This window comes from Vicugna pacos, chromosome 11 (assembly GCF_048564905.1).
Source record: "Vicugna pacos chromosome 11, VicPac4, whole genome shotgun sequence".
Classification (NCBI taxonomy): domain Eukaryota; kingdom Metazoa; phylum Chordata; class Mammalia; order Artiodactyla; family Camelidae; genus Vicugna; species Vicugna pacos.
Genome location: NC_132997.1, coordinates 76,517,125 through 76,545,123, shown reverse-complemented (window position 1 = coordinate 76,545,123; position 27,999 = coordinate 76,517,125). Strand labels below are relative to the sequence as shown.

General features: G+C 38.9%; 1 protein-coding gene and 2 non-coding genes across 4 annotated transcripts; 2 read left to right on the top strand and 1 right to left on the bottom strand.

Annotated features, from left to right (window-relative positions):
• CWF19L1 (CWF19 like cell cycle control factor 1) lies at positions 1-27,975 on the top strand. 2 transcript variants are annotated; one of them, XM_006210524.4, is made up of 14 exons: positions 1-114; positions 2,845-2,929; positions 3,777-3,855; positions 4,375-4,476; positions 5,899-6,113; positions 8,234-8,352; positions 12,033-12,117; positions 13,691-13,831; positions 14,726-14,840; positions 15,610-15,689; positions 23,568-23,777; positions 24,598-24,717; positions 25,134-25,231; positions 27,542-27,975. In XM_006210524.4, the coding sequence occupies exons 1-14, from the start codon at positions 92-94 to the stop codon at positions 27,684-27,686; spliced, it is 1,617 nt and encodes a 538-aa protein (XP_006210586.1). In that variant the 5' UTR covers positions 1-91; the 3' UTR covers positions 27,687-27,975. The 2 variants fall into 2 exon arrangements, with proteins under 2 accessions (XP_006210586.1, XP_072827858.1); XM_072971757.1 differs by lacking the exons at positions 1-114; positions 2,845-2,929; positions 3,777-3,855; ... (1 more) ...; positions 5,899-6,113; positions 8,234-8,352 and adding an exon at positions 12,449-12,591 and having other exon boundaries at positions 8,430-12,117.
• TRNAA-UGC (transfer RNA alanine (anticodon UGC)) lies at positions 16,463-16,535 on the bottom strand. The gene has a single exon. It is a non-coding gene; the product is annotated as a tRNA-Ala (tRNA).
• Positions 24,255-24,403, top strand: LOC116282542 (small nucleolar RNA SNORA12). Its single transcript, XR_004192080.1, has one exon. It is a non-coding gene; the product is annotated as a small nucleolar RNA SNORA12 (small nucleolar RNA).
• Positions 27,976-27,999: the final 24 nt, after the last annotated feature.

Genomic DNA, 27,999 nt, shown 5'->3' with positions numbered 1-27,999 from the left:
GTCTTACTGTAGTGCGGCCGCATTCTCCGGAGGAGCGTGGGTTTGGTGTCCCAATTTGCCGTGGTCGTCTTGGCCCCGGCTGTTAGGGCGGATGGCTCAGAAGCCCCTGCGCCTGTGAGTGACCCTGAATCTGAAGAGTGTGTGTGTGTGTGTGTCTGCTGGCGGGGTGTGTGTGTCTGTGTGTGTGTGTCTGAGTCTGCTGGCGGAGGAGGGGTGTCTTTATCTAAATGGGAAGGGAGGAGGACAAGGCGAGAGTGGGAGGAGGATAGAGAGCGCCCAGCGCGTTTTTGCCTCACCCGGTGCCAGCCTCTTTTCCCGGGCCATTTTCGCACCCGAGGAGGGGGACTCTTGGCGACACTCGCTGGGACAGGCGGAAGCACCCAGCGTCAGGCCTCCTCCGTGTTAGGTCGTTCTGGCCTCTGACATCATTTCCCCTTCATTTCTCCTTGCACTCTTACTTACTTATTAACACAAAATTGTAGGCATGGGGTCCATTGATGGGCCCTGAGCAAGTGGTAGGCTAGAGAGAGAGGTGAGGTCTCTGCCCTGGCGTTCTTTTTGAAAGGTTGGTTAGGAGAGGACTTCCATTCATCTATTCATTGAACAATTGCAGTGTGCTAGGTACCGTGCTAGCTGTTGCACAGATGGCTTTTCTGCCTTTGTGGATCTTACAGTTTAGAGGAACGGCTATTAATCGAGGAATCCAGATAAATGTTAGATTACGGTACTGATAAATGTCAGGACGAAAAGTTTGACGGTTCTGGGAAGATGTATAATAGGGTATTTGGCTTAAGGTGAGGAATCAAGGAAGTGAGGATTGAGCCTTGATTAATAGCTTTGTCTTTATCCTAAAAAAGTCATTGGAATGTTTCAGAATGTCTTGGCATGAATCATATTTTCACTTTGGAAAGCGATTCTGACTGCAATGTGGAGAACAAATTAGAGGCAAAGTAGGGGACAGCTAGGATTAGAGTGAAGGCAGAGGAGAAGTGTGGGAACTCAAGGTTTATTTAAGGAAAGGACATCATCAGGGTTTGGAGATAGTTTGGTTATGAATGAGAAGGAATTGGCACTGTCTGGGTCCTAGATTTCTTTCTTCAGTGAGATGGGAAATACTGGAAAAGGGCCCACATAAGGAGATGATGAATTTTGAGGTGTTTTGATGGTGTACGCACCAGGCAGTGGCTCTCCCAGAAACAGTTGTAATTCCATGTGACAACTGCTATGAGAGAGAAGTGCAGGATCCTCTGGGAGCAACAGGAATTGGTGGCTATAGGGGTTGGAGGGCTTCCTTGAAGAGGTGGTGCTCAGAAGATAAATGAGAATGCTTAATAATTTATTACAGAGCTTGCTCTGAAAAGCTAAATGGGTTTCTGAAGTTCTGAGAAGAGATCTTTCTGAGCTGATCAGGAAGGCTTCAGAGATGTGCTGGGCCTTGAAGGATGGGAAAAATTTAGACTCAGGATGGGTAGGGTGGGACTGTTAGGAGAAATAACTACCCCAGGAGAATGGCAGAAGCAGAGAGTTATCAGATGGACAATGGTGAAGGTTTCTGTTATGGAAGCTTGGAGAAAGCATTCAGGAGAGACATCAAGGACTTGCAGAAAGCTGTGGATCCTTAGGCAGTGGAGTTGTCTTAGTGTTTTTTAAAGAACATTAAACTGTTAGTTTTATATAGGATGGACAGGAAGAAGAGAAGGCATGGGAGAAAATATAAGCAAAGTATTCTCTTTGTATCCAATACCAGAGTCATTGTATTTCTCTCTGATTCTGCCTCTGCTGTGACTACGGGACTCTCAGTTGCTCAGCCTTGTAATTGTCCTCCATTCCTACTTCTCCACTCCAATTTGTGTTTAAGTCTTCAGAGTTCTAAATTTCTCATCATTTCTCTCCTCCCCATCTTCATGTGGCATTGCCCTCTTTGCCAGTATTTTTGCTTATAGTCACTTGTTCCTCTAGACCATCATTCACTCTGTTACTAAAATGATCTTTCTAAAACAGTCACTACCTAGCTTGAAAATGTTCAGTGATATGGACAATAAAGCACACCAGAAAGACAAACTGACAAAACAATAAGATCTATAATTTTTCAAGATGAGTTAAAAGACATTAAGAAAATGATATGAGAAGTGGAAAAACCATATAAATCATATACCTCACAACCTAGGGTCAGTCCCCCTTACAAACTTCCGCTCTTGCCAATTTCTACCTCCCTGCCCCATAACACTTTACACATACGTCCTATTACTGCCCTTTTTCTATAAATTTGTAACTGTCAGAGTATTTCCCCTTCCCTGATAGTGAGCTCTCTGAGGCTTAAACTGAGTCTTCATCTTCTTTATACTCCTAGCATGTCCTTAGCAAAGTACTTGGCATATTGTACTTAGCAAGCATGTTACAGGTGTCCAGAGTGTGTTTGTGGAGTGGATGACTGAAGCCTTGTGCTAAGGTAATGGCAGTGGAAATGAAAAAGACGAAATGGTTGTGAAGGATGTTTGTAAAAAGAGATTGATGATACTTGATGACTGGAAGGGAGATTTTTGACTCTTGATAACCAAGTTGACAGTAGACCCGTCCACAAAACTTGGCAAGTGAGAAGAAACTGGTTCAATTTTGGAGGAAATGATAAGCTAAATTTTAGATATAGTGGGTTGAAGGTGTTGGTGAGATCTGTAGGTGGGAGCTGCCCAGTAGTCATTAACGTTCACATGCATTGAACCTCTCAGGTAATCTCAGAGAGAGTGGGTCACATGCCTACCTGATCCAGGAAGACTAGTATATGTCATATCTGACAGGCCTATTTGGGTGTCCTGAATTGCCTTAACATTTATCTCTTATTTGCAGCTTGGCATGTGGAGATGTTGAAGGGAAGTTTGATGTTTTATTCAATAGAGTTCGAGCAATTCAGAAGAAAAGTGGAAACTTTGATGTAAGATGTTTCCTTTTACTGCATTTATTTGGACTGTTGTAGTCAGACACACTAAAATAATGTTTGGCCTCCTTTATACATTTCTCAATTGAACACACACTCTCCTTGTTTGTTAGATTGCGTTCCTTTTGTGTGCATGGGAACTTAGTGGCTGCAGAGTGGTATGGGAAGGGAGACCTGTTTACTGTAGACCTTTGAATACTTTATGAATTGGAATCGTGTTACTTTATTACCATACACAAAGTTGAGAACAAACTAGCAAAACTTCCGTGATTCTGACAACTGGGTCTGGGAAGCACAGATCTATTTCATAGGTATATGGTATAGATTAAGTCGGATAGCATATGTGTAAATGCTTCACAAACTAAAGAACCTTATGTAATTGTTACAGATTGCCAACTAGACTGTAAATTCCTGTAGTACAGAAGAGTATTCTAGATATGAGGATAATTTGTTCATTGGGTTAAATGTTGAATAAAGGCAGTAGCAGGCAGGAAATGTGTCCTTTAAACCCTGTTTCTCTCAGGGTATCTAATATTTAAAGTTTTGTATTTCACAGAGGGATTCTTGAAGGTCGGATTTCTCCATTTTTTCCCCAGTCCTCTCATCCCCTTCCCCAACTTGAATTTGACAGCCAGTGAGCCAAGATTTAGTAGTTTATATAGAGTCAGAGTAACCACTACAATCACTGTGAAAGAATTATGTATAGAAATTCTGTAAATTGATTAAGGAAAAAACCTGGTTTGAGACCATTAAGAAGGATAATTAGCTGAATAATGTTACTATCAGTTAGTTATGTATTATTTGATAATAAAAATCTCATATCTGTTTAAAACGCTCATTTTAGCTGCTGTTGTGTGTAGGAAACTTCTTTGGCACCACTCCAGATGCTGAATGGGAGGAGTATAAAACTGGCATCAAGAAAGGTACAAAACTTATTTTTAGCATATGATTTTTAACAAACTTTCAAGGCTAGGTAGTTCTTGCCAGGTTGGTTTTCACAAGTGTTAGTGACTTAAGAGCTTGCCTTTGATCTCTGCATTGACCTGGGAAGAATGCCTATGCATCTAAATGTTCACATTTTGAATTTGGTTGGCTGTAGTTCCAGAGAAAGAATTCTCTTCTAAGGAGGGAAGAATTGAATAAATGCAATCATATGTGTCCTGTCCTTTTTCCAGTTTTGGTGTTTTTTATTAAGCAATTTGAGTCTGTGTTTCCATAGTTATATATGGACTATCCACTCTAAGATGTTACTTCATCAGTCTTGTGGTACCATTTAATAGTCAGACCACAAGATTGGATGTAGGATATTCTAAGTGGTGAGCATGTTCCACACACAGGATTGCACACTCTACTTTTGCTGTGTTTTTCCTGAGGGCAAGCAGTTCTCCGGTTCCAAAGCAGATCTGTTAACTATTTGGTGTGATGTCTGTTTCTCTCACTAGCTCCTATTCAGACATACGTGCTGGGTGCCAATAACCAGGAAACAGTAAAATATTTCCAAGATGTTGATGGCTGTGAATTAGCTGAAAATATTACTTATCTGGGTAAGTTGATACTTCTTGTGTTTGTAATGGGCATAGTGTTTCCCAGGAATTTGTGGCTGGATTCTTTTGCCACTACTGCCTGAGAGAATGGGGGTCAGTGGGGTCTTGTCTGACGTTTATGTTTATACCCTTAAGACTATGGCATTTTTTCCTCTGTTGTCTCCTACCTCTTCCTAATCTCCTTGTTATTCCACAAACCAATATACACTCTTTCAGCCAACAAGAGGAATAAACTACTTGACTACAGTGTTTGGAGTACCTAAGGTATAAATTGTGTTAAAAAAAAAATTCCGTGCATGTGGTCTCACCATGTTACATTGCTCAATATATACAGCTTATTTGTAGACTCCTAATTTGCTATAGCTCTAGGTTTCACTAAGGTTTTGGAAACTCAAGTTTTTCGTGTTAATCCTTGGGTTTTTCACTCCTTTTGCCCTATTTCTGGTTCTAGGTCCACTCTTCAATTCCAGGTTAAAGTTGTTCCATCCACTACCCCCTGAAACTCTTCTAGTAGTTCTTTCAATGTCTGGCTGTTTTAAAAAACACCGTCAAATTTGCTTTTGTTCTCCACTTGCCCTCCTCCCCTCACTGCTACTGCTTCTTGGATCATTTAACTCATTTTTTTCCTAAAATGGCTCAACTTCTTTTCACATTTCCTCTCTCTTGGTGTCTCATTTCTCTAGAAAGCCTCTACATTTCCTTTGCTGTAAATGCTCCTTTTATAGTTCTTTATTAGTATGTGTGTTCCTTTATTATTTTTTGTTAATATGTATGTTCCCTTATGAGTATGTGGAAAGAGCCATTTGGGAAGAAGATACTCAGTAGATGAAAGGGAGGTGAAAATTGATGAAGCAGGGTCTTGGAGGCAACAGAGGAACAGAATCAAGGGCACAAGTCAGGAATAAATTTAGAAGATGACAGTGTCTTAATTTTTCCCAAACAGTTGCTTTTTCCAAATGTTTTCCTTTTTTTGGAAGCGTCTGCCTTCATGAAGAGTACATCTATTCTAGACTACAGCTTACTCAGAACTGCAATTATTTTTTCTTATCATTGCCTCTTCCTGTGTCCAGGTGTCTAGATTTCTTTTAGTCCATATAGAGTCTCTAGAAAGCAGAAGTCCTTTTTATTAATCAGTGCTTCCCAGGTTTTTTCATCTGTAAGTCACCTGGGATGGTCAGACTGGCCTGTGGGCTCCAGGCTCCCTTATGTGGGCTCCACATAAGGGCTGCTGTTGCTTACAGAACAGAAGTACTGTTGTATTTCATCCAGCTTAGAGACCTAGCAGCCAGAAGTGTGGCTGTAGGAGAGTTTAGGAAAGGCAGGGAGGTAGGAGAGTCATGGCATGGGGCAAGAGATTCATCACCAGAGTGACATTTCATTCTGCAGTTTGACTAAAACTTGTCCATTTTTCTTTGAACACAGGTCGTAAGGGTATCTTCACTGGAAGCTCGGGGCTGCAGATTGTGTACCTCAGCGGGACGGAGTCCTTAAATGAGCTGGTCCCAGGTTACAGTTTTAGTCCCAAGGATGTGTCTTCCCTGAGAACAATGCTGTGTTCAACATCCCAGTTTAAGGGTGTTGATATCTTGCTCACATCCCCGTGGCCCAAGTATGTGGGGAACTTTGGGAATTCTTCTGTGAGTAGTGTTTGTTTGGTTGGAATTTTTAAAAGCAAATTGCGCTGGCTTAATTTGAGCTTTTTTTGCTTTTTGTATGAGTATTTCAGCTCTTAGTTCCTTTCAGTGGAAATCTTTTGTGAATTTTTTCAGAATACTTAAAGCTATATCAGCTGACCAAAGTAAAAGTTGATCTTATGAAAGCATGATTCACAGATGAGATTGTGAAGTCTTAATTATAAATGAATGTTTTTTTGAATTATATTGTCCATTTCAACTACCCTTTCTCAAGCTGCTTCTTAACCTGTTTTGAGGGGTCACTAGTTTTCAGTGAAAAAATTTACAGCTAGCAGCAGCTCTGCAGTATTATTTCCTCTCTCCCATTCCAGATTATATCTTTTTGGCTATCAAAATATTTTAAAAGATGGAATCATTATGAGATTGAGGATAGTAATCTAAAGATGGGAAACTATATTGAAAACTTGGTACTTCTGTAATGGGAAAGCTTTAGTGTTGGAATGTATCGGAGCTAGCCATTGCATTTGATCTGAATATTTTTATAAGCAATCTGGAAGAGGATGTATGCCAGATTGGTGAGTGACAACTATTATGGGGAGCTGCATGGGTGGAAATAAGCCTAAGGAAGAGCTTGAAAGGTTGTATGTGGGGGCAGAAAGTATCAACTGACTGACCTTCAGTGAAGGAAAATGTTTAGGACAAATACCAATTCATAGATGCAAAGTTACCAGTGATGATCCAGCAAAGGGCCTAGTAGACAGACCACTTTCTGCCAACTTTAACACAGTGTGTCCATGACCAGAAAGGCCAACAAAATACCAGGCATTATCAGGATATTGAAAGGAGAAGGGACAATGCTCTCTTCCCCTTCCACAAACCTGTGGTTATTCTTCCACTAGAATACAAGCATAGCGTAGAGAGGATACAGCACAGCTAGGGAAGATCCAGAGAAGAACTACTACAGTGATGATGGAGAGGAGAAACACGCAGGATATTCTGTAAGGAAGAATGAAAAGAATGAGGCTCCTTCATTTTGGGGGTGCTAAAAAAAGTTTACAATTTTTGTTTAAAGTTGATTAAAAAATTATTTTTGGAGGAGAGTAATTAGGTTTATTTATTTATTTATTTATTAATGGCAGTGCTGGGGTTTTTTTTTTTTTTTTTTGGTACTGGGGATTGAACGCAGGATCTCATGCATGCTAAGCATATGCTCTACCACTGATCTATACCCTCCCCCTCAGTTTAAAGTTGATTTTGATGAAAGTTTATAAGTAGTCATGCAACATATACATAGAAGAGAAAACAGTATAGTTTACCAGTCTCTAAGATACTTCAGCTAACCTCAAGGCTAATTCCTTGCCCTTTAGTAGAAACCTGAAGAAAGCAAGCATAAAATGAAAGGAAGTTCTTGATTTATTTAGCAGAAAATTAATTTTGGTAATTTCTTTACTTGCAGCTAATACCTTCTCTTAGAATGAAGTTCATAAATAATATGGATAAGAGATCACACAATTTGTTGTTAGTGGAAGCTAGGGATGTACTGGGAACAAGCCTAGCTTTGACAAATTTTATGTTACAAACATTGTAACAAGGGTGTGATTGTGCCCTTTCAGAAACCATGCCTTCCTTGACAGAAGCAAAATAAAGGCTTGTGTGCTTTACATGATGAAGTCTTTGAATATTCCATGCCATATATTCAGTGGCTACTAGGGGCCCTGAAGCTAGCTTTTAATTTTGATTTTCTGCAACAACTAATTTTGATTTTCTGTATTGTTGGAACTTAAGCAAATTACAGAAGCAATCTGTGGGCTCCAGAGAGACAGCACTTACTTTCCAAAAAAAGATTTTGATAAACCTTGTTTTAGGTGTTAATATGGAGGAGTTACCTTCCCTTTTAACCTGGCTTCCAACGGTTGTTCCTATTTCTGCATTCATAATAGCCCAGTTCCCCTCATGTGTTTGAGAGTTTTCTGATTGCCATAAGAATGGAATTCATGATGTAAATCCTACTGCCCACATTTGTAGCCACAAGTAAATTCCAAAGACATTTCAGAGTGCCTTATTTCTCTGTATTTATTGGTAAATCATCAGTCGATTATGGTGACTGTGTTTCTATTTTCTAGGGAGAAGTAGATACCAAAAAATGTGGCTCTGCTTTGATCTCCAGTCTTGCCACAGGCTTGAAACCAAGATATCATTTTGCTGCTTTGGAAAAGACCTATTATGAGAGACTTCCATATCGGTGAGTAGAATTTCTTTTCTTCTTCTTCTTCTTTTTTTTTTTTTTTTTTTTTTTGGTTTTTTGAAGATTTTGCCTTGGATTTTCTGTGTAAGTTTCTCATGTTCATTTCAGTTCATTTCTGTGTAAGTTTCTCATGTTCATTTCTCATGTTATAACAGCTTGGTTCCTTTTAGTTACTCAGGCATGAAACAAGTCAACTCTCAAATCATTCCGCTTCTCCGAGTTTAGTTTCCTATTTTGAAATACAAGGGATTGGACGATACAGTAGAGCTCCTTGAAGGTTTGAAGGTCTCAGGTGACAATGTGGTTTCATCACCATAGTTTGATGTAGTACAGTAAGTCCTGTTTTGATCAGGTTAAACAGTACTCTTTATAGTCTTAAATTCAGTATGATCACCTTAGAAGTATTTCAATTTGGAAATCAAGAACTTGTATCAATTTTTTCCCTCTCTCTCTCTCTCTTTTTTTTCAGTTTAGTTTGGAGGTGGGGTTTTTAAAGGATGTATTGCAGAGAAAATAAAATTAGTGTTTTATAAGTAATAGAGCTAAGTTAACTCTGAGTTACCTTCATTGTAAGGGGCATGGATAATCCCTAAAATAATTTTTGAAAACTTTTTTTTAAACACAAAAGCCATATATATGTTGCTGAAAGCTCAAAACATACAGGTGAGCAAAAAGAATATAACTTACCCTTTCCCTGTACTCCACAGCCTAAGATATAACTATAGGTACTACAGATTTTTTTTTTCATATCTCCGTATATGCATTCCAGAAAAACTTCTTCTTTAAAACCGTGCACTAAAAGCAGAAAGCTTATAGGACAAGCCACTCACAACCTGTTTTTTGGGGGTGGGGTGGGGCTGGTAATTAGGTTTTGTTTGTTTGTTTCTTTCTTTATTATTTTTAATGGAGGTACTGTGGTTGAACCCAGGATCTTGTGCATGCTAAGTATGCACTCTACCACTAAGCTATACCCTCCCCTCTAAAACCTGTTCTATTTTTAAGGATCCAAATATACATTTCTCAAAGAACATAAACCAGTGGCCATTAGGCACATGAAAAGATGCTCACATCGTTAGCCATTAGGGTAATCCAAATTAAAACCACAATGAGATACCACTTCTCACCCTACTAGGATGACTATAATCAAAAAGGCAAATAATAAGTGTTGGCGAGGATGTGGAGGAATTGGAACCTTCATACACTGCTGGTGAGAATAAAAAATGGTGCAGCTCCTTTGCAAAATACTTGGTATTTCCTTACCATATGACCAGCAATTCCACTCCTGTTGCAAGTGAAATGTAAACATAGGTTCACACAAAACTTGTACACAGATGCTCAAACAGCATTATTTGTGAAAACCAAAAAGTGAAAACAACCCAAATGTCCATCACTTCATGAACAGATAAATAATGAGTGGTATATCCGTACTATGGAAAGTTACTCAGTTAAAAAAAAAAAAAAGAATGGAGTACTGATGATAAGCTACAATATGCGTGAACCGCAAAAACATTCTAAATAAAAGAAGCCAGACAAAAAATACCGCATATATGATTCCATTTATCTATAGTGCCTAGAATAGGCAAATTCATAGAGATAGGAAGTAGACTAGTGTTTGCCAGGGGCTAGTTGGAGGGAAATGGGGAGTGACGGCTAATAAAGAGTTTCTTTTTTTAGGTGATGAAAATGTTCTAAAATTAAATTGTGGTGGTGGTTTAATATATATGAATATACCCAAAACTGGTGAATTGTATGGTGTTTGAATTAGATCTTAATAAAGCTCTTTAAAAAGCAGCAAAAAACCCTGTACAACTTTTAAACCGGAGCTGTAACAAAAATTGTCATAACTACCATAATAAAAATACTAGCATAGTTAAATCTCCATTAGCATTTGCACTTAAAATTTCTGTCAGGCCCTGCTTTGCATTCTGCATTGTGAGTCTTATGCTTCCAGCTTTGAAAAGCAATTTATAGTAATTAAAAATACCCTTCAGTGGTAGCATTCGTCATCCGACATTTTTATTTTAAAATAAGTGAGGGAAACATCTTCACAACTTCTTTATCTGTACTTGCAGTTTCCTTGCTGGTTTAGTTTTCCATTGCTACTGTAACAAATTACCACAAAGTTTGTAGCTAAAACAATACAAATGTATTATCTTACAGTTCTGTAAGTCAGAAATTTGACACAGGTCTCTTTGGGCTACAAAGTGTTGGCCAGGTTGTGTTCCTTTCTGGGGGCTCTAGGAGTAACTCTGTTTCCTTGCCTTTTTCAGCTTCTAGAGGCCACCTGTCTTCTTTGACTTATGGCTCCACCAACTCTGGTTGCATCCTTCTTACTACTCTCACCTTCTACAGTCACTTTCCCCTCTGACTCTCTTTTGCTTCCCTCTTTCACTTTTAAGGACCCTTGTGATTATATTGGGTCTACCCAGGTAATCCAGGATCATCTATCTTAAGGTCAGTTGATTAGCAACTGATTAATCCCATCTGTCACCTTTGTTACCCTCTGCCTTGTAAGCCAACATTCGCAGGTTATGGGGATTAGGACCTGGACATCTTTCAGGTAATGGGTGATGTGCGTGCATTATTTTGCTACCACCCTCGGATAGTTTAACAGTGGATACTGTTAGCAGTTTTTGAGGCTGCTGCACTGGTCACTACTCTCAGGGTATGTAGCTATTTTTCCTTAATGTCTTCGTATATTGTTAAAACTTTTAATTGTAAGTAAGCTTGTTTTAGTCATTTTTAAAAGTTGGGGAAAGTTGCATATGAAGGAGCATGACTTTCACCATACACTGACATCAGTCCCATTTGTCAACAGTGAATGTACTTACTATCTTTAAAAAAACAGGTTGTAGCAGGCAGACTGTATTTTGGTTTATTTGCTTTCAATACTGTGAATATAAAACATGTATTTGTGTATTTATTTAAAATGGTTTTATACTAGCTTTTTTAAAGATAAAATTGTATTTTGTGACAGATTCAGGAAATTTCTATAGCAGAAGGAAAGTAAAGAACTCTAAGGATTGATATCTGTATTAATAGTCAACTCACTAAATATAAGAAATATATATAACACCATTACTTTTTTTTCTTTTAATTATAAATAATAGTTGCTTAATGTAGAATGCTTGTAAAACAGAAAAGCTCAAAAAAGTATTTTGGTATATGCAGTTCTCATTTTTTTTTTAAAAAAACGTAGACACTCATGTATTTTTATATTTTTCCTAGAAAAATGAAATTATACTATATATTACTATTTGAAGCATGTTTTTTGCACTTAAAACTCACTTCTTTTTGGTTTTCATTATTACAGCCTTTGATTACACAAAAGAAGAGAGAATAGTATGATGGACCCTCCTGAACCTATCATCCAGCTCCAGCAATTATTTTGCCAATTTTTGAACTCTTTTAAAGCCAAAAGTTGGTTGTTGGTTTTTGTGTGTGTGTGTGTGTGTGTGTGCTTTTCAAATATGTGATCTCAATTTTTCCTAACAGAAGCACTGGGAAGTAGGGATGATTATCCTAGTAGATAGACAGGCAACATCTGAAATTGTTACTGGTGGTGATGGACTTGGGACCTGGGCTGTTTTCATAGCCTCACAGAGTCCGCATATTTCATAACTGCAGGTCAAAAGCAGTGTTTGTTGGTAACCTATTATCTCTCAAATATATTGTAGAAACCACATCGTTCTGCAGGAAAATGCACAGCATGCCACCAGATTCATAGCTCTGGCAAATGTTGGAAATCCGGAAAAGAAAAAGGTAAATTTTGAGTTTCTGGTGGTTGGTTAATATTCATTGTCTGCCTGATAAATGTTCCTCTTGCCCAGTTTAGCATTCAGATACTCTCTTATCCCCAACTGCAATGTCCCAGCACTTCAGTGACTTTACTCTCTGTAATGATGCAGGAATGAAAGGTCAGGTTTCCGTGGGCCCTGTGTAGGATATTTTAGAGAAGAGTATGGGCAAATTGGCCCAATGGAATAAAGGCAGAATTTCAAAAGAATGATATTCCTTTCTTCTCACATCTATGTGGTTACCTCTATAGGTATTTTTCATGAGTTTGATGGTATTCTTGCTTTGCTTCTTTTAGCAACTTCATTTAGCAGAAAGAATAAAATCCTCCCAAGGATTTACCTAAGCCCTCCTTGGCGCTGGGAAATCTTAGTGATACCTGGAATCTATCTTTGTACTGAAAAACAGTGCAGGCGAATGAAAAGAGAATATACCAGAAAAGTATGTTGTTTTCCTCACTTCTCTGAGAGCATTTCTAATCTGTAGCATGGGCCAAAAGCAGGATATTGTGGATTGGGATAGCTAAGATCAGAACAATCAGTCAAGTGGGAAAATCAGTAATTTGAAGATTATCCCACTATAATATGCCATAAACAATGTACATACAAAAGATAAGCAAATTCGTATTTTGTTTTTTCCATAATATCTTAAGCTTTTGAGCCCAGTGCGTTCTTAGCAAGTTGAGTTTGTAATTTTCTTAACTGCCCTTTCAGGACTGAGTATCACTCATAGTATTTTTAGTCTCTTGCTTTACCCTCAGGGATATGTTAGCCTCAGCCCTAAGCAATGCATTCTTGAAGAGTGCACATTTTAAAATTTGGCTAGTGTTATTAAATTCATTTCAAAATTTTTGTTCCAGTTTGTACTTAACCAGCAGTGTATGAGTTTGTTTTCTATCCACATTCTTGTTGGGTAGTGTCAAATTTTTATTAAAGTTTTTGTTATCCTGATAGACAAAGATCATATACCATTGTTAATTAGTTGCATTTCCCTGGTAGTGAGGTTAAGCATCTATTCATATCTCATGTCAAGTTTTCAGTATTTGTGCCATGAATCCAAGATTCTAGATATTTATGGGAATATTTACTTTTTTGTGACTAGTCCTGAAGAAAATTTATCAGCATATATTGGAGAAATTGTATAAAATCAGAGATAAACTCTAAGTTGTCCAATTTAGTTTTCATAAGAAAAAAAGAATGGCAGTGCAGTGGTTATTGACAAAGTACACAAAGATAAAGGACTCGGAAACAGAAGCAGTTTGTCTTGAAGGGTTATGGAGCAAGTCCTTCTGGGCCTTGCAGTGATAGTTGTTTCGTGTGAGGGCTGGGGCTTAGATTAGTTGCTTGTTACTTCGTCAGCCTTCAGAGATCACTAAAATGGCATTGCTGTGGATATTGTAAACCACAGATGTGTTGGTTGCTGCTCTTTTAATCTTACTCAGTTTTTGAAGCTTTATGTGAAATTTTCACAATAAAATAGGTTGATTGTATTTGCATAAATAGTGTTTCCCTTAATTTTATTTTATTTTTTTTCTCCAAAGTATCTTTATGCATTCAGTATCGTTCCTATGAAACTAATGGATGCAGCAGAACTGGTGAAACAGCCTCCAGACGTCACTGAAAACCCTTACAGAAAATCTGGAAAGGAAGCATCCGTAGGAAAGCAAATTCCTGCTCCTGAGGTATGTTCTGATTGAGAGGTGGCATTTTCTGGGCAGGATTGTCCATTGTAGCATCCTTTTCCTGGTTTTATTTTAGTTCATAAGACAAATGTAATTCCCAGAATCTAAATCTTTTTTTGCTCTCTTTGGAAAATCATAATGGTGGTTAGAAAGCCTTGGTAGGTTTCAAGAAAGTTCAGTGTTTGTTTTTTTTAATGGTAATTTGGGGTTAACAGTTTCATATTTTAAGTCTTTCTTTGCCTAAACTTGGTACATATGTTAGGGCTACACATGTAAAGTCTTTCCTTGTCTAAAGTTAACTCTATTAACTTTTTAGGCAAGTATCTAACTGCTTGGTAGCAGTGTAATTTGCTATTTTATAATGAGTGCTAATAGGTAAATGAGATTCACTCTGAAGAAATTTTTTAATAGTAGACTTTTCTGAAATTCACTTTTTTCCCCTCACTAAAGAAAGACCATCAAGTTCCCTTACTAGTATGTATGGTCTTCTTTCTCAGACTGTTTTTCTTTATGAGCAGTCTTCTTATCTTTGTAATTAAACTTCAGTTAAGAGTTATTTGACCTATGAAATGGTAAGACTGCATTACAGCCATACTGAGAGAGAAAGGAAAAGGAATTTGGGTGGCTTCATAGTGTTCCGTTTTAGACAAGAATTGCTGCATAACTTGCATTTTAATTTGCTTTCCAAAGGGGTGAATTTAGTGGTAGCTTGGACAAGTGTTGAGAAGTATGACTGAGAGTCCGGGCATCAGGATTGGGAAGATACTTTTCTTCTCTAGAATAGGTAGTAAGGGCCAGGAGGAAAGATAGACATGACATGGCAAGAATGTTCCCTTGTATGTGGATGGTCTAACAGTTTAATAACGTTTACTCTTCTACCTTTGGCCATTCCAGGAGGAATCGGCCTGTCAATATTTTTTTGATTTAAATGAAAAGCAAGGAAGGAAGCGTTCATCTATAGGCAGAGACAGCAAATCTTCTCCTCACCCAAAGCAGCCTCGCAAACCTCGTAAGTACCTCCGTTCCAGAGGTCTCTTACCTGAACAATAACTATTATTTTGGGTCTTGTTTGGGAAGCAGCATTGCTAAGAAAGCCTCTTCTGGCAGAAGAAGATTGTATATTCAGTCATTAGACCAATAGTAAATAGAATAGAATAGAATTTTTAAAATAAATTAATTAAATTAAATTAAATTCAGATATGGCCTGACTTTGAGGCTAAGGCTATTCCTGTAAGAACTATGGAAAAAGCTTCTTTCCTTCATGTCTGTAAAACATGAGATTAGAAGCCTACAAAACCAATGTAGGTGCATAAAATAATAGAATAATCAAACTAGTAGACAAGATTTATGGCTGTTTCATTGAGATCCTCTTTCTCCACCCTCTTGTTTCAAAGATGAAGAAGCTGACTTTGGGAGGGTAAACTGACTCGCAGGGTCATGTGGCTAGCTAGTGGCATAGTGGAACTAGAACTGGGGCTCCAGACACCCAGTTGAATGTTCTGTAATTGCAGCTGGTTGCCAGTTACATGCTGCTGTAGTCAATATGTGGTTATCACTTGTGGATCACCTACCTACGAATTGGTTACAAATTTGGAACTCTTAATAGAGGTTTAGTTTTATTGATAATAGTGATGGGGGCAGGGATCAAGTAGACCCAGCCTGTCGTGGCAGTACTGTATCTGTACCAGTCTTTGCAGGATACAGAGATCAGACAAGGCTGAGTTTATAGGGTAGTTATATGCTGGAAGGCTTAACATTTGTCTTTCTTCCACATGAAGCTCAGCCTCCAGGACCCTGCTGGTTTTGCCTTGCCAGCCCTGAAGTGGAAAAGCATTTGGTGGTCAACATTGGGACACATGTGAGTTACTTCCATGGACCTTTTACGGAGAAGGAGATGTTTTCTATTAACTTTATTGAGTCAGTTTACATAAATCATAAAATTAGCCTACTTTAAGTGTACAATTCAGTGATTTTTAGTAAGCTCACTGATTATACAACTATCATATAACACAGTTTTAGAACATATTTATCCCTCCAGTAAGATTCCTCATGCCCATTTGCAGTTAGTCCCCATTCCCACCGTAAGCCCTAGGCAACCATTAGTCTGCTTTCTGTCTCCATTTCTGTCTGGACATTTCATATAAATGGAATCATATAATATGTGGTCTTTGTCTTTGGCTTCTTTTCCTTAGCATAATATTCTTGAGGCCCAGTCATGTAGTATGTGTTAGTTTTCTGTTCCTTCTTCTCATCAAGGAGTATTCCATTGTATGGATAGACTACATTTTGTCTGTTTATTCAGTTGATGGACATTTGAATTGTTTCCACTTTACAGCTATTAGTGAACATTTGCAAAATGTCTCTGTGTGAACTTTTTTTTTAAATTGAAGTATAGTTGATTTATGATGTGTTAGTTTGAGATATACAGCAAAGTGATTTAGTTATACACACACACACACAGACACAGATACAGACACATACATATATATTCTATTTCAGATTCTTTTTCATTACAGGTTATTGCAAGATATTGAATATACTTCCCTGTGCTATACAGTGTCTTTTTTTTAAAGCTTTTTTTTTTAAAGCTTATTTTTGGTGGAGGTGGTTAGGTTTATTTATTTTTTTTAGTGGAGAAACTGGGGATTGAACCCAGGACCTCCTGCATGCAAGGTATGCACTCTACCACTGAGCTATACCCTCCCTCCTATCTATTTTATATGTAATAGTGTATATATCTTAATCTGAAACTCCTAATTTATCCCTCCCCATCCCCTTTCCTCTTTGGTAACCATTTGTTTTCTATGTCTGTAAGTCTATTTCTGCTTTGTAAATAAGTGTTTTTTTGTTTGTTTGTTTTTTAGTTTCCACATATGATATATAGTTTCCACATATAAATGATACCATTTGATATTTGTCTTTTTTTGTCTAACTTATGTCACTTACTGTGATAATCTCTGGGTCCATCCATGTTGCTGCAAATGGCATTTTTTTAATCACTAAGTAATATTCCATTATATATGTATACCATATCTTCTTTATCCATTCATCTGTAGGTGGACATTTAGGTTGCTTCTATGTCTTGGCTATTGCAAACAGTGCTGCTATGAACATTAGGGTGCATGTATCTTTTCGAATTAGAGTTTTCTCAAGATATATGCCCAGGACGGGGATTGCTGAATCATGGTAACTCTATTTTTAGTTTTTTTAAGGAACCTCCATACTGTCCTCCATAGTGGCTGCACCAAATTTCATTCCCACTAACAGTGTAGTTGGGTTCCTTTTTCTCCACACGCTCTCCAGCTTTTATTATTTGCAGACTTTTTAATGATGGCTGTTGTGACTGGTGTTAGGTGCCTATTAGTATGCCTTCTTTGGAGAAATGTCTCTTTAGGTCTTCTGCTCATTTTTTGATTGGGTTGTTTGGTTTTTGATACTAAGCCATATGAGCTGTTTGTATATTTTGGAAATTAATCCTTTGTCAGTTGCATTGTTTGCAATTATTTTCTCCCATTCCATACTTTGTCTTTGCGTCTTGTTTATGATTTCCTTTGCTCTGTAAAAGCTTTCAATTTAATTAAAAATTTAATTTTTTCATTTTTGCTTTTCTTTTCATTACTCTAGGATACAGATCCAAAGAGAATAATGTCAAAGAGTGTTCTACCTATGTTTTTCCTTAGGAGTTATAGAGTATGCTGTCTTATATTTAATCCATTTAATGTAAGACTTTAATTCATTTTGAGTTTATTTTTGTATATGGTGTTAGAAAATGTTCTAATTTCATTATTTACATGTAGCTGTTCAGTTTTCCCAGTACCACTTATTGAAGAGACTGTCTTTTCTTCACTGTATATACTTGCCTCCTTTGTTGTAGATTAATTGGCCTTAAGTGTGTGGGTTTATTTCTCGGCTTTCTATTCTGTTCCTTTGATCTATGTGTCTCTTTTCGTGCCAGTACCATACTGTTTTAATTATCTTAGCTTTGTAGTATAGTCTGAAGTCTGGGAGTGTGATTCCTCCAGTTCTGTTATTCTTTGTCAAGACTGTTTTGGCTATTCAGATCTATTGTGTTTCCATACAAATTAAAAATTTTTTGTTCCATTCTGTGAAAAACAATGCCATTGGTAATTTGATAGCGATTGCATTGAATCTGTATATTGCCTTGAGTAGTATTATAATTTTAATAGTATTGATTCTTCCAGTCCAAGAACATGGTATATCTTACCATCTGTGTCATCTTCCAGCTTTGTCATCAGCATCTTACAGTTTTCCAAGTAAAGTCTTTTGCCTCCTTAGGTAGTTTTATTCTTAGGTGTTTTATTCTTTTTGATGTGATAGTAAATGGATTGTTTCCTTAATTTCTTTTCTAATATTTTATTGTTAATATATAGAAATGCAGCAGATTTCTGTATTTAATTTTATATCCTGTAACTTTACCGAATTCATTGATGAGCTCTAGTAGTTTTTTGGTGGTATCTTTAGGGTTTTCTATGTATAGTATCATGTCATGCAAACAGTCATGGTTTCACTTCTTTTCCAATTTGGATTCCTTTGGTTTCTTTTTCTCCTCTGATTGCTGTGGCTAGGATTTCTAAAACTATGTTGAATAAAAGTGGTGAGAGTGGTCATCCTTGTCTTGTTCCTGATCTTAGAGGAAATGCTTTCAGCTTTCCACCTTTGAGTATGATGTGAGCTATGGGTTTGTCATATATGGCCTTTATTATGTTGAGGTATGTTCCCACTTGATCCTGGCATATGATCCTTTTAATGTATTGTTGGAGTTGATTTGCTAATTAGTATTTTGTTGAGGGTTTTTGCACCTATGTTCATCAATTATACTGGACTGTAATTTTCTCTTTTTGTGATATCTTTTTCTGGTTTTGGTATCAGGTGGCCCCATAGAATGAGTTTGGAAGTGTTCCTTCTCTGCAATTTTTTGGAATAGTTTCTGAAAGATAGGGAATAGCTCTTCTCTAAATATTTGGTAGAATTCTCCTGTGAAGCCATCTGGTCCTGGACTTCTATTTGTTGGGAGTTTTTAAATTACTGATTCAATTTCAGTACTGGTAATTAGTCTGTTCATATTTTCTGTTTCTTCCTGGTTCAGTCTTGGGAGATTGTACCTTTGTAAGAATTTGTCTATTTCTTCTAGGTTGTCCATTTTATTGGCCTATCATTGCTTGTAGTAGCCTCTTATGATTTTATGTTGTTCCTTTGTCTGGAACATATTCCTCTGCCTCCTCATTTTGTCCAAATTTCTATTTGTATTTTTATGTATGTGGTAGATTAGTTAAGTTTCTTGACTTTGGATAAATGGCCCTCTGTAGGATACGTCCTATGGGTCCTAGCAGTGCACTCCCCTCTTGTCACCCAAGGGCCAGAGGCTAGCTGGTCCCAATGGTAGGGTCTGACCTACGTTTGCAGACTCATTCTGCAGGCTACAGGATCATAGTTTTCTTGCTTCTGGTGTCTGCCTTATGGTAGGTGAGGCTTCCTGGTGGGAGGGGCTGGTGTCTGTCCATTGGTGGGTGGAGCTGGGTCTTGGCCCTCTGGTGAGCAAGGCCTTGTTTGGGAATGTGTCTTGAGTTGGCTGTGGGCTCAGGAAGTCTTCAGGCAGTCTGCTGATGGGAGGGAATGTGTCCCCACCCAGTTAGTTGTTTGGCCTTAGGTGTCCCAGCCCTGGAGCCTACCAGGATGATGAGTGGGGCCAGGTCTTGGTACTAATGACCCAGGCAAGATGTCAGCCTCCAGGAAGGAGAGTTCATGCAGATGAATACTCCCAAAATGTCTGCCAACATGTCTGTGTCCCGTGAGTGAGCCACAGCCACCCTGTGCCTTCCCAGGAGACCCTCCAAGACCAGTAAGTAGGTCTGGCCAGGGTCCCATGAAATTATGGCTTTTGCCCTTGGTCCTGGTGAGCATGAGATTTTGTGTGCATCATTTAGTACTGAAGTCCCTATTTCCCCAAGTCCCATGGGGCTCATAGAGTTAAGCTCTGCTGGCCTTCAAAGCAAAATTCTCTGGGGGCTCCTCTTCCTGGTGCCGGACCCCCGGGTTAGGGAGCCTAATGTGGAGCTTAGAACTCTCACTTCTGGGGGGGAATCTCTGCAATACAGTTTTTCTCCAATTTGTGGGTTGCCCCCTGGGGTGTATGGAATTTGATTATATTGCGACTCTGTCCCTCCTACCTGTCTTGTTGTGATTTCTTCTTTATGTCTTTAGTTATGGAAGATCTTTTCCAGTAGGTTTCAGTCTTTTACTGATGATTGTTCTGCAGTTAGTTGTGATTTTGGTGTGTTTGTGAGAGGAGGTGAGCTCTGGCTCCTTCTTGAACATATATTTTCATTTCTTTTTGGCTAGACACCTAAGAAGTGGAATTGCTTGTAGATTTGTGTTTCATTTTTTTTAAGAAACTGCCAAGCTATTTTCCAAAGTGGCTGTATCGTCTTGTTTTCCCACCAGCAATGTATGAGAGTTCCTGTTTTTCTACATCCTTGCCAACATTTGTTATTGTCTGTCTGTTTGATTATAGCAGTTCTCCTGTAGTTTAATAGAGCCAGTTTCAAAAGCTTGGTCCCTCCTTGCCTCCTCTCTGACAAATAGGTGTGGATCTCCTGGGGTGCTACTCTTATATAATCCTTGAACTTTCTGTATTTTTAGTCCATACTACTTGGGAGTGATGAGTTGCTTTTATTAATTACTATTTAAAACAGGGATTTTCTTTGTCCCAAAAAAGGAATCCTTTGTTGCCTATATATTCATATTGGGTTAAAAATGTTGGTATTCTTATATCTTCAGGTTTAGAACTTTGCATTTGTTAATTTTTATCTATAGCAATTATGTAAGGTTGGGACTGATTCATAGTAACTAATTATATAAAAGACTAGAGTAATAGATTCTGTTTTGCCTAGTAGTAGAGGATATAGCTTTCTAATGACAGGAATACCTACATCCACATTCCTGGTATGGGTATCTGGGAACCCAAGATGATAATTATAAAGTTGCCCAGTAAGCACTGAATCAGACTATGAGAACTGGATGATCTAGAGGGTGATTTTACTCAGGCTGTGAAAAACTGATGAACTATGTGTGTCTCACAGTAAAGTCATCCAGCTTCAGATTTCCTCAGATGCTTTTCCTTGGGCAGGGCTTGATTAGGTATTAAGTAATATTTACTAGGCTTTGACCGTCATTTCTCTGGGACTCATATTGACAAGTATCCTTTTTCATTCACTTAGAATGAAGAAAGCTTAATTTTCACAGTACATTTGCACCTTAGTCACCCATGACTATATCGGCTTTTTCCCAAGGTTCCTGAGGGAAATATTTACAAACATTTCTTAGCGTGTGATGCTTCTGCAGACAGATACTTTCATCTGGTTTTCATTGATTTGTTCTAATTTTGGTTTCTGGGGATGGCCTTTTTTTTAACTTATCCTGACAATCCTGACTGAGGGCCCTTTCCTGAGGCCTCCTATAGACTGACCAGAGCCTCAGTGTCATCTTACACTCTTAAGTCACATCCTTCTCCTGCCATTGTTGTTTCTGACAGAGGAGTCCCAGTCTTAATTTGTGTGTCTTGGTCATTGACACACTCCTTTCTTTAGAGGGAGCACTTATGGGGTCAAGGCCTGCAACACAGTTGGGCCAGGGAGCCTGTGGATGAACCCTTAAGTGAGAAGCAAACTTGAAAAGTTCTTGCTTTTACAGGGATGCGCTTTTTGGATTATCTCTCTTGGACCTTGTTTTCCTCCTTGGGTTAGTTTATTCCATCGTTCTTTCCCACACAATTTGTATGGTAAGGCAGACTTCAGACTGCCTTCTGTTTAGAAAGCTTCAATAGGTTCACAATGCAGGGGAAAGAGATTTGGATTAGGTGACTTGGCTCTGTGCTGCTCTGGGCCACTGGGAGAAATGGCCTTTTCTTCCAGTTCACCCTTCTGTTGCCCAGGGTATCTGACTCAGGGTCTGAGCCTGGGGGATAATAAAGGAAATGTGTTTGCTTCTTATCTCAGCTTGAAGCTAGAGAGACAAAATGCATTTCAGGTGTTAATTGTGGCCTAGCTCGGTAGCCCAAATAGGAGGTCACATGAGGATTTTAGTCTAGTCTGCCTAGTAATCACGTTTACATTTACCTGTGCTGTTCTTTGTTGATAGAAACCTCTTGGGAACCTCTGGTGACCTGTGGGTGTCTGGCAAAGGGTTTGGTGTCCCTTCTTGTAACTATTCCTCTTGATCTCCTTTCACTACTTTCTTCCCCTGGTTTTCTCAGTCTTTGCCATGCCTTCCTCAAGGGATATATGTGGAACCATGCTGATGGCCCATGGCTACAAATTGGTAAAAGGATGGGTGGACTGCTAAGAGATCAGACTAACTACTGCAAAATTCATGCATTTTACTGGGGGAGAAACATTCATTCAGGTCCTATTTATACATTTGAGATATAATTGGAGGTAATCCAAGTACAAAACAGATTAGAAGGCGAGAGTTTGAAAGGGAGGGAGGAGACTGGGCAAGAACTGAAAAGTCCTGCCTCCAGGGGTTCTACTTAGTCTAGACCAGGAACCTTCTTCAGTAGCCTCAATGCACATCACAATATAAAAACTATTTATGGTGGTAACCTCCCTGACATAAAGGAAAGGCTAGAAAACTCAGGCTTCTAGAGTAACCTTTTAAAACAAACACAGTGAAAAATAGTTATTATAAAAATTTTAAAAATATTTTAGTGCTTATGAGGTTTTGATAAACTTTTGTCTTCTGGAAAATTAACTCTGAACACAGCTACACGTGTTCAGTCTTCTGCCAAGTAGATCAAAGATTATCATGCTTTAGTTGCTGATACCTATCCTGTAACTCTATTGAACTTTCTCAGTGTGCATGAAAAATAAATGACTCTTTCCTTCTGCCTTGACTTCAAACCCACCACTCTAAAGCTATCATTTGGATTTTTTTTCTAAAGCTCTAGTACTTTCATTTGCCTGCATCAATATTCACTGGCCCTTTCTCTACTCACTCAGTGTCTTCCTTCAAAGAAAGTCCGAGTAGCAGAGCAGTCTTGCATGTTTAGGTTTTGGCAGAAATATTTTTAGCTGCTATTTAGCTGCTGACATCCATTGTTGGGAAGCATAGTTTTCTTTGGTATACCTGAGTTTGAGGTTTCTCCTTCTTCCTCCCACCCCATTAGATTATATGTGCTTTCATTTTGTAGAGGTTAGTCAGCAACTTAAGGCTGTAGGGACATTGGATGCTAATCACATCATCTTAGCCTTTTTCGTGAGCCCAGGGGTTGTAGTTAGGGGTGGGATTAGATGCCACTGAAGGGAAGGTGGTCATTTTGAAGTCAGAAATGATGTCTTTATGTGGCTGAAGGTGACAGTAACCGAAAAAATTTGTTTTCAAGTTTGGAGCCTGGAAGGGGAAAATGAACTGTTTATTTCCACCTCCTTCAGCTCTGGTGTGTTTATTGCCAAAAGCCTATCTATATGCTGTTCATTTGCTCCCAGCTTATTGGATACTTGCAGAGAAATTGGTTGTATCTAATCTTGTTCTTCAGCAGGTACTTGAGAAAATTGGTGTTATTACCTCTAAAATCAGATTTTAAAAGTGGAGAATTTCTATTGATAGCCTCTTGACTGCTTTTTTCCACACCCTCGGGATCACTATTTGTAAAGGCTTTTCTCTCTGGAGAATCACACGTACGGTATTGACGTCTCGCTTCTGTGTGCTTCCTCTTCAGTGCTACCTTGCCCTGGCCAAAGGAGGCTTATCTGATGATCATGTCCTCATCCTGCCCATTGGACACTACCAGTCAGTGGTGGAGCTTTCAGCAGAGGTGGTGGAAGAGGTGGAGAAGTATAAGGCTACACTGAGGCGGTTCTTTAAGAGTCGAGGGAAACGCTGTGTTCTATTTGAGAGAAATTTTAAGAGCCATCACCTCCAGCTACAGGTAGGTGGTCTCTGCCTAGGAACTTGGAAGGGCTGTATGGGGACCTGGATATTGATAAATATTTAAGAAATGTTAGTTTAATTCTTATTTTTAATTAATGCTTAAATACCTGATTCTAATATAAGATTAAGTATTTAAATATTTAATTTAGTATTTAAATATTTAACATGAATCTTTATATTAATATATAATGTTCATTTAAAAGGTTAAAGAGTCTCTGGTGATAACTCCAGAGATTTCACAGGGAAGTGAATGGTCAATACAAGCGAACAGCGCAGACAGTAAGTGCCTTATGAGAAAGGGAGTGGGTAGTTGAGGAAGGTTCCAAGAAAGATTTGGGCCTTGATAGTAGAGCTTGGAAGAGAGTGGGTGTTTTGTGTGCAGCCCAGCATGAATGACAGCTCAGAGGTAGGAAATAGTCTCAGAGCTTGCAAAGGGCTCACAGCTCAGAAATTCAGATTGTTATGGATAATTTGTAGTTGTGGTAGTTTTCTTTCTGGCCCATTTGTTAAGTTTTCAGATGGGCCTGACTCTGCCACATATATCATTATAGGAGCTGGCAAAGGCTTGATGACAGAGAGATCTCTTCCTAGCCTTTCCCATATCAGAGATGGGCTCCCACATGTGGCAGGCAGTCTCATAAGTTTAAGTCCTTACAGACAGGCTGATGTAGACCTGTCTGGCCTGAGGAGAAATCTTGGCTGAGGGGTGTTTCCCCACCCCTGTGATGGATTTGCTACTTCTCAGGGACTGTGCAGGAGGCATGACCTCTCTGGGACCTGCTCAAAGAATTTCTCCTATCCCCCCACAACCCTCCAAGGTCGTTCCTGTACCACTCAGCCGCTGCACTACTGATGACATTAAAGATGCCTTCATTACTCAGGCACAGGAGCAACAGATAGAGCTGTTGGAAATCCCAGAGCACTCTAACATCAAGCAGGTAAAACAGGAGGGGAAGGTGGTATTCAGAGAGAAGTAAAGACCTGATTTTTGACATGTTGAGCCTGAGGTACTGTCAAGGCATTCAAAAAATGTTTAATAGGCAGGTGACAACCGGGTACTAGAGCACAGGGTGTTAATTAGACTGCAGACAAAGGGAAGAACAAGAAGTTAGAAATTTCCTGAGACAGGAACTTAGAAAGATGGGTGCCACTGGGGGGATCTTTATAATAGCTGCCATTTTGGCCTTTTATACTCTTGTTCCATTTAGTGTCTTGGGATCTGTATCTGCTCAAATCCTTTTTCTTAACTTCTAAATTGAATTCCTTGCCAGATTAAAGCTTTTAAGAGATGAGCTTGGATTTTCGATTTTTAAAGCACAAATTGCATGTCCTCATACTACTCTGTTTACTTTAGATTGCACAGCCAGGAGCAGCATATTTTTATGTTGAACTTGACACAGGAGAGAAACTTTTCCATAGAATTAAAAAGAATTTCCCTTTGCAGTTTGGAAGGTTTGTATATTTTTCTTATTTTAAATGTGTTTTTGCTAGACCTACTCTGAACCAAGTAGTGGGCTGCATGGCCAGTTGAATAAAAAGCCAAACAAGAAACAATCCTTGCCCCCAAGGAACCAGGAGTCTTAGGGCAAGTCAGGTATTTATGTATATGACAATAATGTAATGCAGAATGTAGAAAATACCATAAGAAAGTTTTGAGGAATGATGTACTTTAGACATTCAGAGAAGGGAGAACTCATTTCTGCTTGGTGGAAGGCGTCATGACAGGGCTGAAGTGGAGCCTGAGAGAGAGATTTAGAGGGTAAGCATTGGCATGTGAGCATTCTAGCCTAAGGGAGGAATATGCTACCATTAATAAACGTATGCTCTGTGCTAGACACAGTGCCAAGAACTTTCCATGCATTGCTTCATTTAATCTTACCAACTCTGTAGGGTAGGTACTGTCAGCCTAATTTACCAGTGTGGAGAATGAGGCCCTGGAGCAGTGCCCAATAGAACTTTCCACAATGATGGGCATGTTCTGTGAATCTACACTGTCCAAACAGTAATCATAGCTATATCAGTAATGACTAGTGAGCACTTGAAATGTGGCTAATGTGGCTGAGGATTTCAATTTTTAACTTAATTGCAATTAGATAGGATTAAATTTAAATACCTGTGTCTGGCTAGTGGCTTCTATAGTGGACAGCATGGCTCTAGAGTGGTTAGGTAGCTTGTCCATGGTCACACAATGACCTGACCTGCTGGACCCCAAAATGTGAGGTCTTAACCTCATTACTCTGTAGTGTCCTAGAAGTCTGGATGAGGCTTCAGAAATTTCTGCTCCTCATATCATGCAGAACATGATGCAAAACCGTACAGGGAGTGGTATAAATTAGGCAAAGACTGAGGCAGGAATTTGCTGACAAGAAGAGAGAGAGTATGGAGGGGAGTTGAAAATATGCAGAATAGATTATCTGATGCTGGTGTCTGTGATTTGCAGCAGTTTTTTCCCCCTAGTTAGAACTGAGCTTGGAGTCAACTTTGAACCCTTTTGGACCAATTTGGAAAGCTCCCAAGAGATTGCCACTATTGGATATGTCCAGAAAATGTAGTCGTCTACATTTTCAAAAAGATAATTAATAAATGAGAACAAGTGTGTCAGGAGCTTCAGACATCTGACATTTGTGTTGCTGTTTCAGCTACAGGCACAGTTGTGGACACTGATGACATGGACACATGACTGCAGACATGCACAGGCACATAAGCTCACACAAGAGAGATTCTCTAAAGGATTTTGTGCTCTTGATAGTTGATTATATTTTCGACATTGAGTATTTTTCAAAATAGTGACTTACAGTTACATAGCATTTCATAGTTAACAGAATATTTGAGAAAACATCTTTTTTTCCTGCTATATGAGAGGGTTGGTTCTATCTTCATTTTACAGGTGAAGAGGTAGGCTCACAGTCTGCCCAGGGAACTAGAACTTGAGCTTAGGTCCTTTGACTTTTAGAAGTTTCATGTAATTTGTTTTCGACCTGTTTACTGTAGCTTCAAAGTGGAAAGTGAACAATGTATATGTGTACAAATAGAGTTATTTCTAATATATCAAAATAAGTAAAATGGAAAGTGGTGGCATTTAGGAGGTAGCTTGTGTGTGTGGTGGTTTGTTGCCATGGAGCCTGTGCTGTTGTGCCTCTGTAGGCTTGAGTGTGCTAGGAGGAGAGGCAGAAAGTCAAAGTGAGTTGATACCAGGTGCCTGACTTTTGACCATGCCCTCAGCAAACTCCTGGTCTAAGTGAGATGACAAAACAAGAGTTTAAGGCAGGGTGTAATCACAGCTAGTTTGGTGCTTTGTGTTACCTCCATACATCAGAAAACCCTTATTTTGCATTTCATAGGTGAGGAAATCAAAACACAGAGACAAAGTAATCTGTTCAAGTCATAGACAGCACGTGGCAAAGCTAGGAATGGAATCCAGTGTCTGATCTTTCTGATACATAAGGCCTGACCACTTTCTACTGTGTCTTGTTGCTTCTCTAGGTACCAACAATGTAGTTCCAAGCTGTTCTGAGAAGTAAATGGGACTTGAGGGATTAGAGAAGAGTAAGACCTGAGCTGGTCACTTAAAACAGGTGTGATTTTGATAGAATGGCAGAGATGGCATTCAGGGCAGAGAAAATGGTATGAGCAAAGTCAGAGGAATTTGCATACCTTCTTTGGGTGATGCTGAGGAGAGCTCTCTGGCTGGAGGGGAATAATGGAAGGAGGGGGTTTGGGGCTGACACTGTTTGTTTTGACTTCTTTGTGTTCTTTCTGCAGGGAGGTTCTGGCCAGTGAAGCCATTCTTAATATTCCTGACAAGTCTGACTGGAGACAGTGTCAGAGCAGCAAGGAAGAGGAGGAGACCTTGGCTCGCCGCTTCCGGAAAGACTTTGAGCCCTTTGACTTCACTCTGGATGACTAAGCAAAGGGAAAATCACTATATGAACTTCACAGGAAGTAATAGCAGCCTGTTTTTTAAGAAATTGCAGTCTCCCGTGGGGACTGTTACCCTGCCTCTTTTTTGTGTATTCCCATGGAACCTGCCTGCAGCAAGAGGCCTAAGATTGAATATTTTTTTGAAAAAGTCTCATTCTAGGATGAAGATCTTATGTTAAAAGCATGTCTGTCATCCAGCTCCAAATACTGCTTGTGTTTATGAACATTTTCAAAAACATTTAAACTATCAAATAAAATCCAAATGCTTGCTTTTTCAGGGTTGGGAAGTATCTTGTGTT

Coding starts and splice junctions, on each gene's coding strand:
- CWF19L1 (XM_006210524.4), top strand. CDS start 92: ATGGCTCAGAAGCCCCTGCGCCT. Junction 12,118..13,690: donor GAAATCCGGAAAAGAAAAAG/GTAAATTTTGAG, acceptor TTTTCTCCAAAG/TATCTTTATGCATTCAGTAT. Junction 15,690..23,567: donor TGGTCAACATTGGGACACAT/GTGAGTTACTTC, acceptor CTTCCTCTTCAG/TGCTACCTTGCCCTGGCCAA.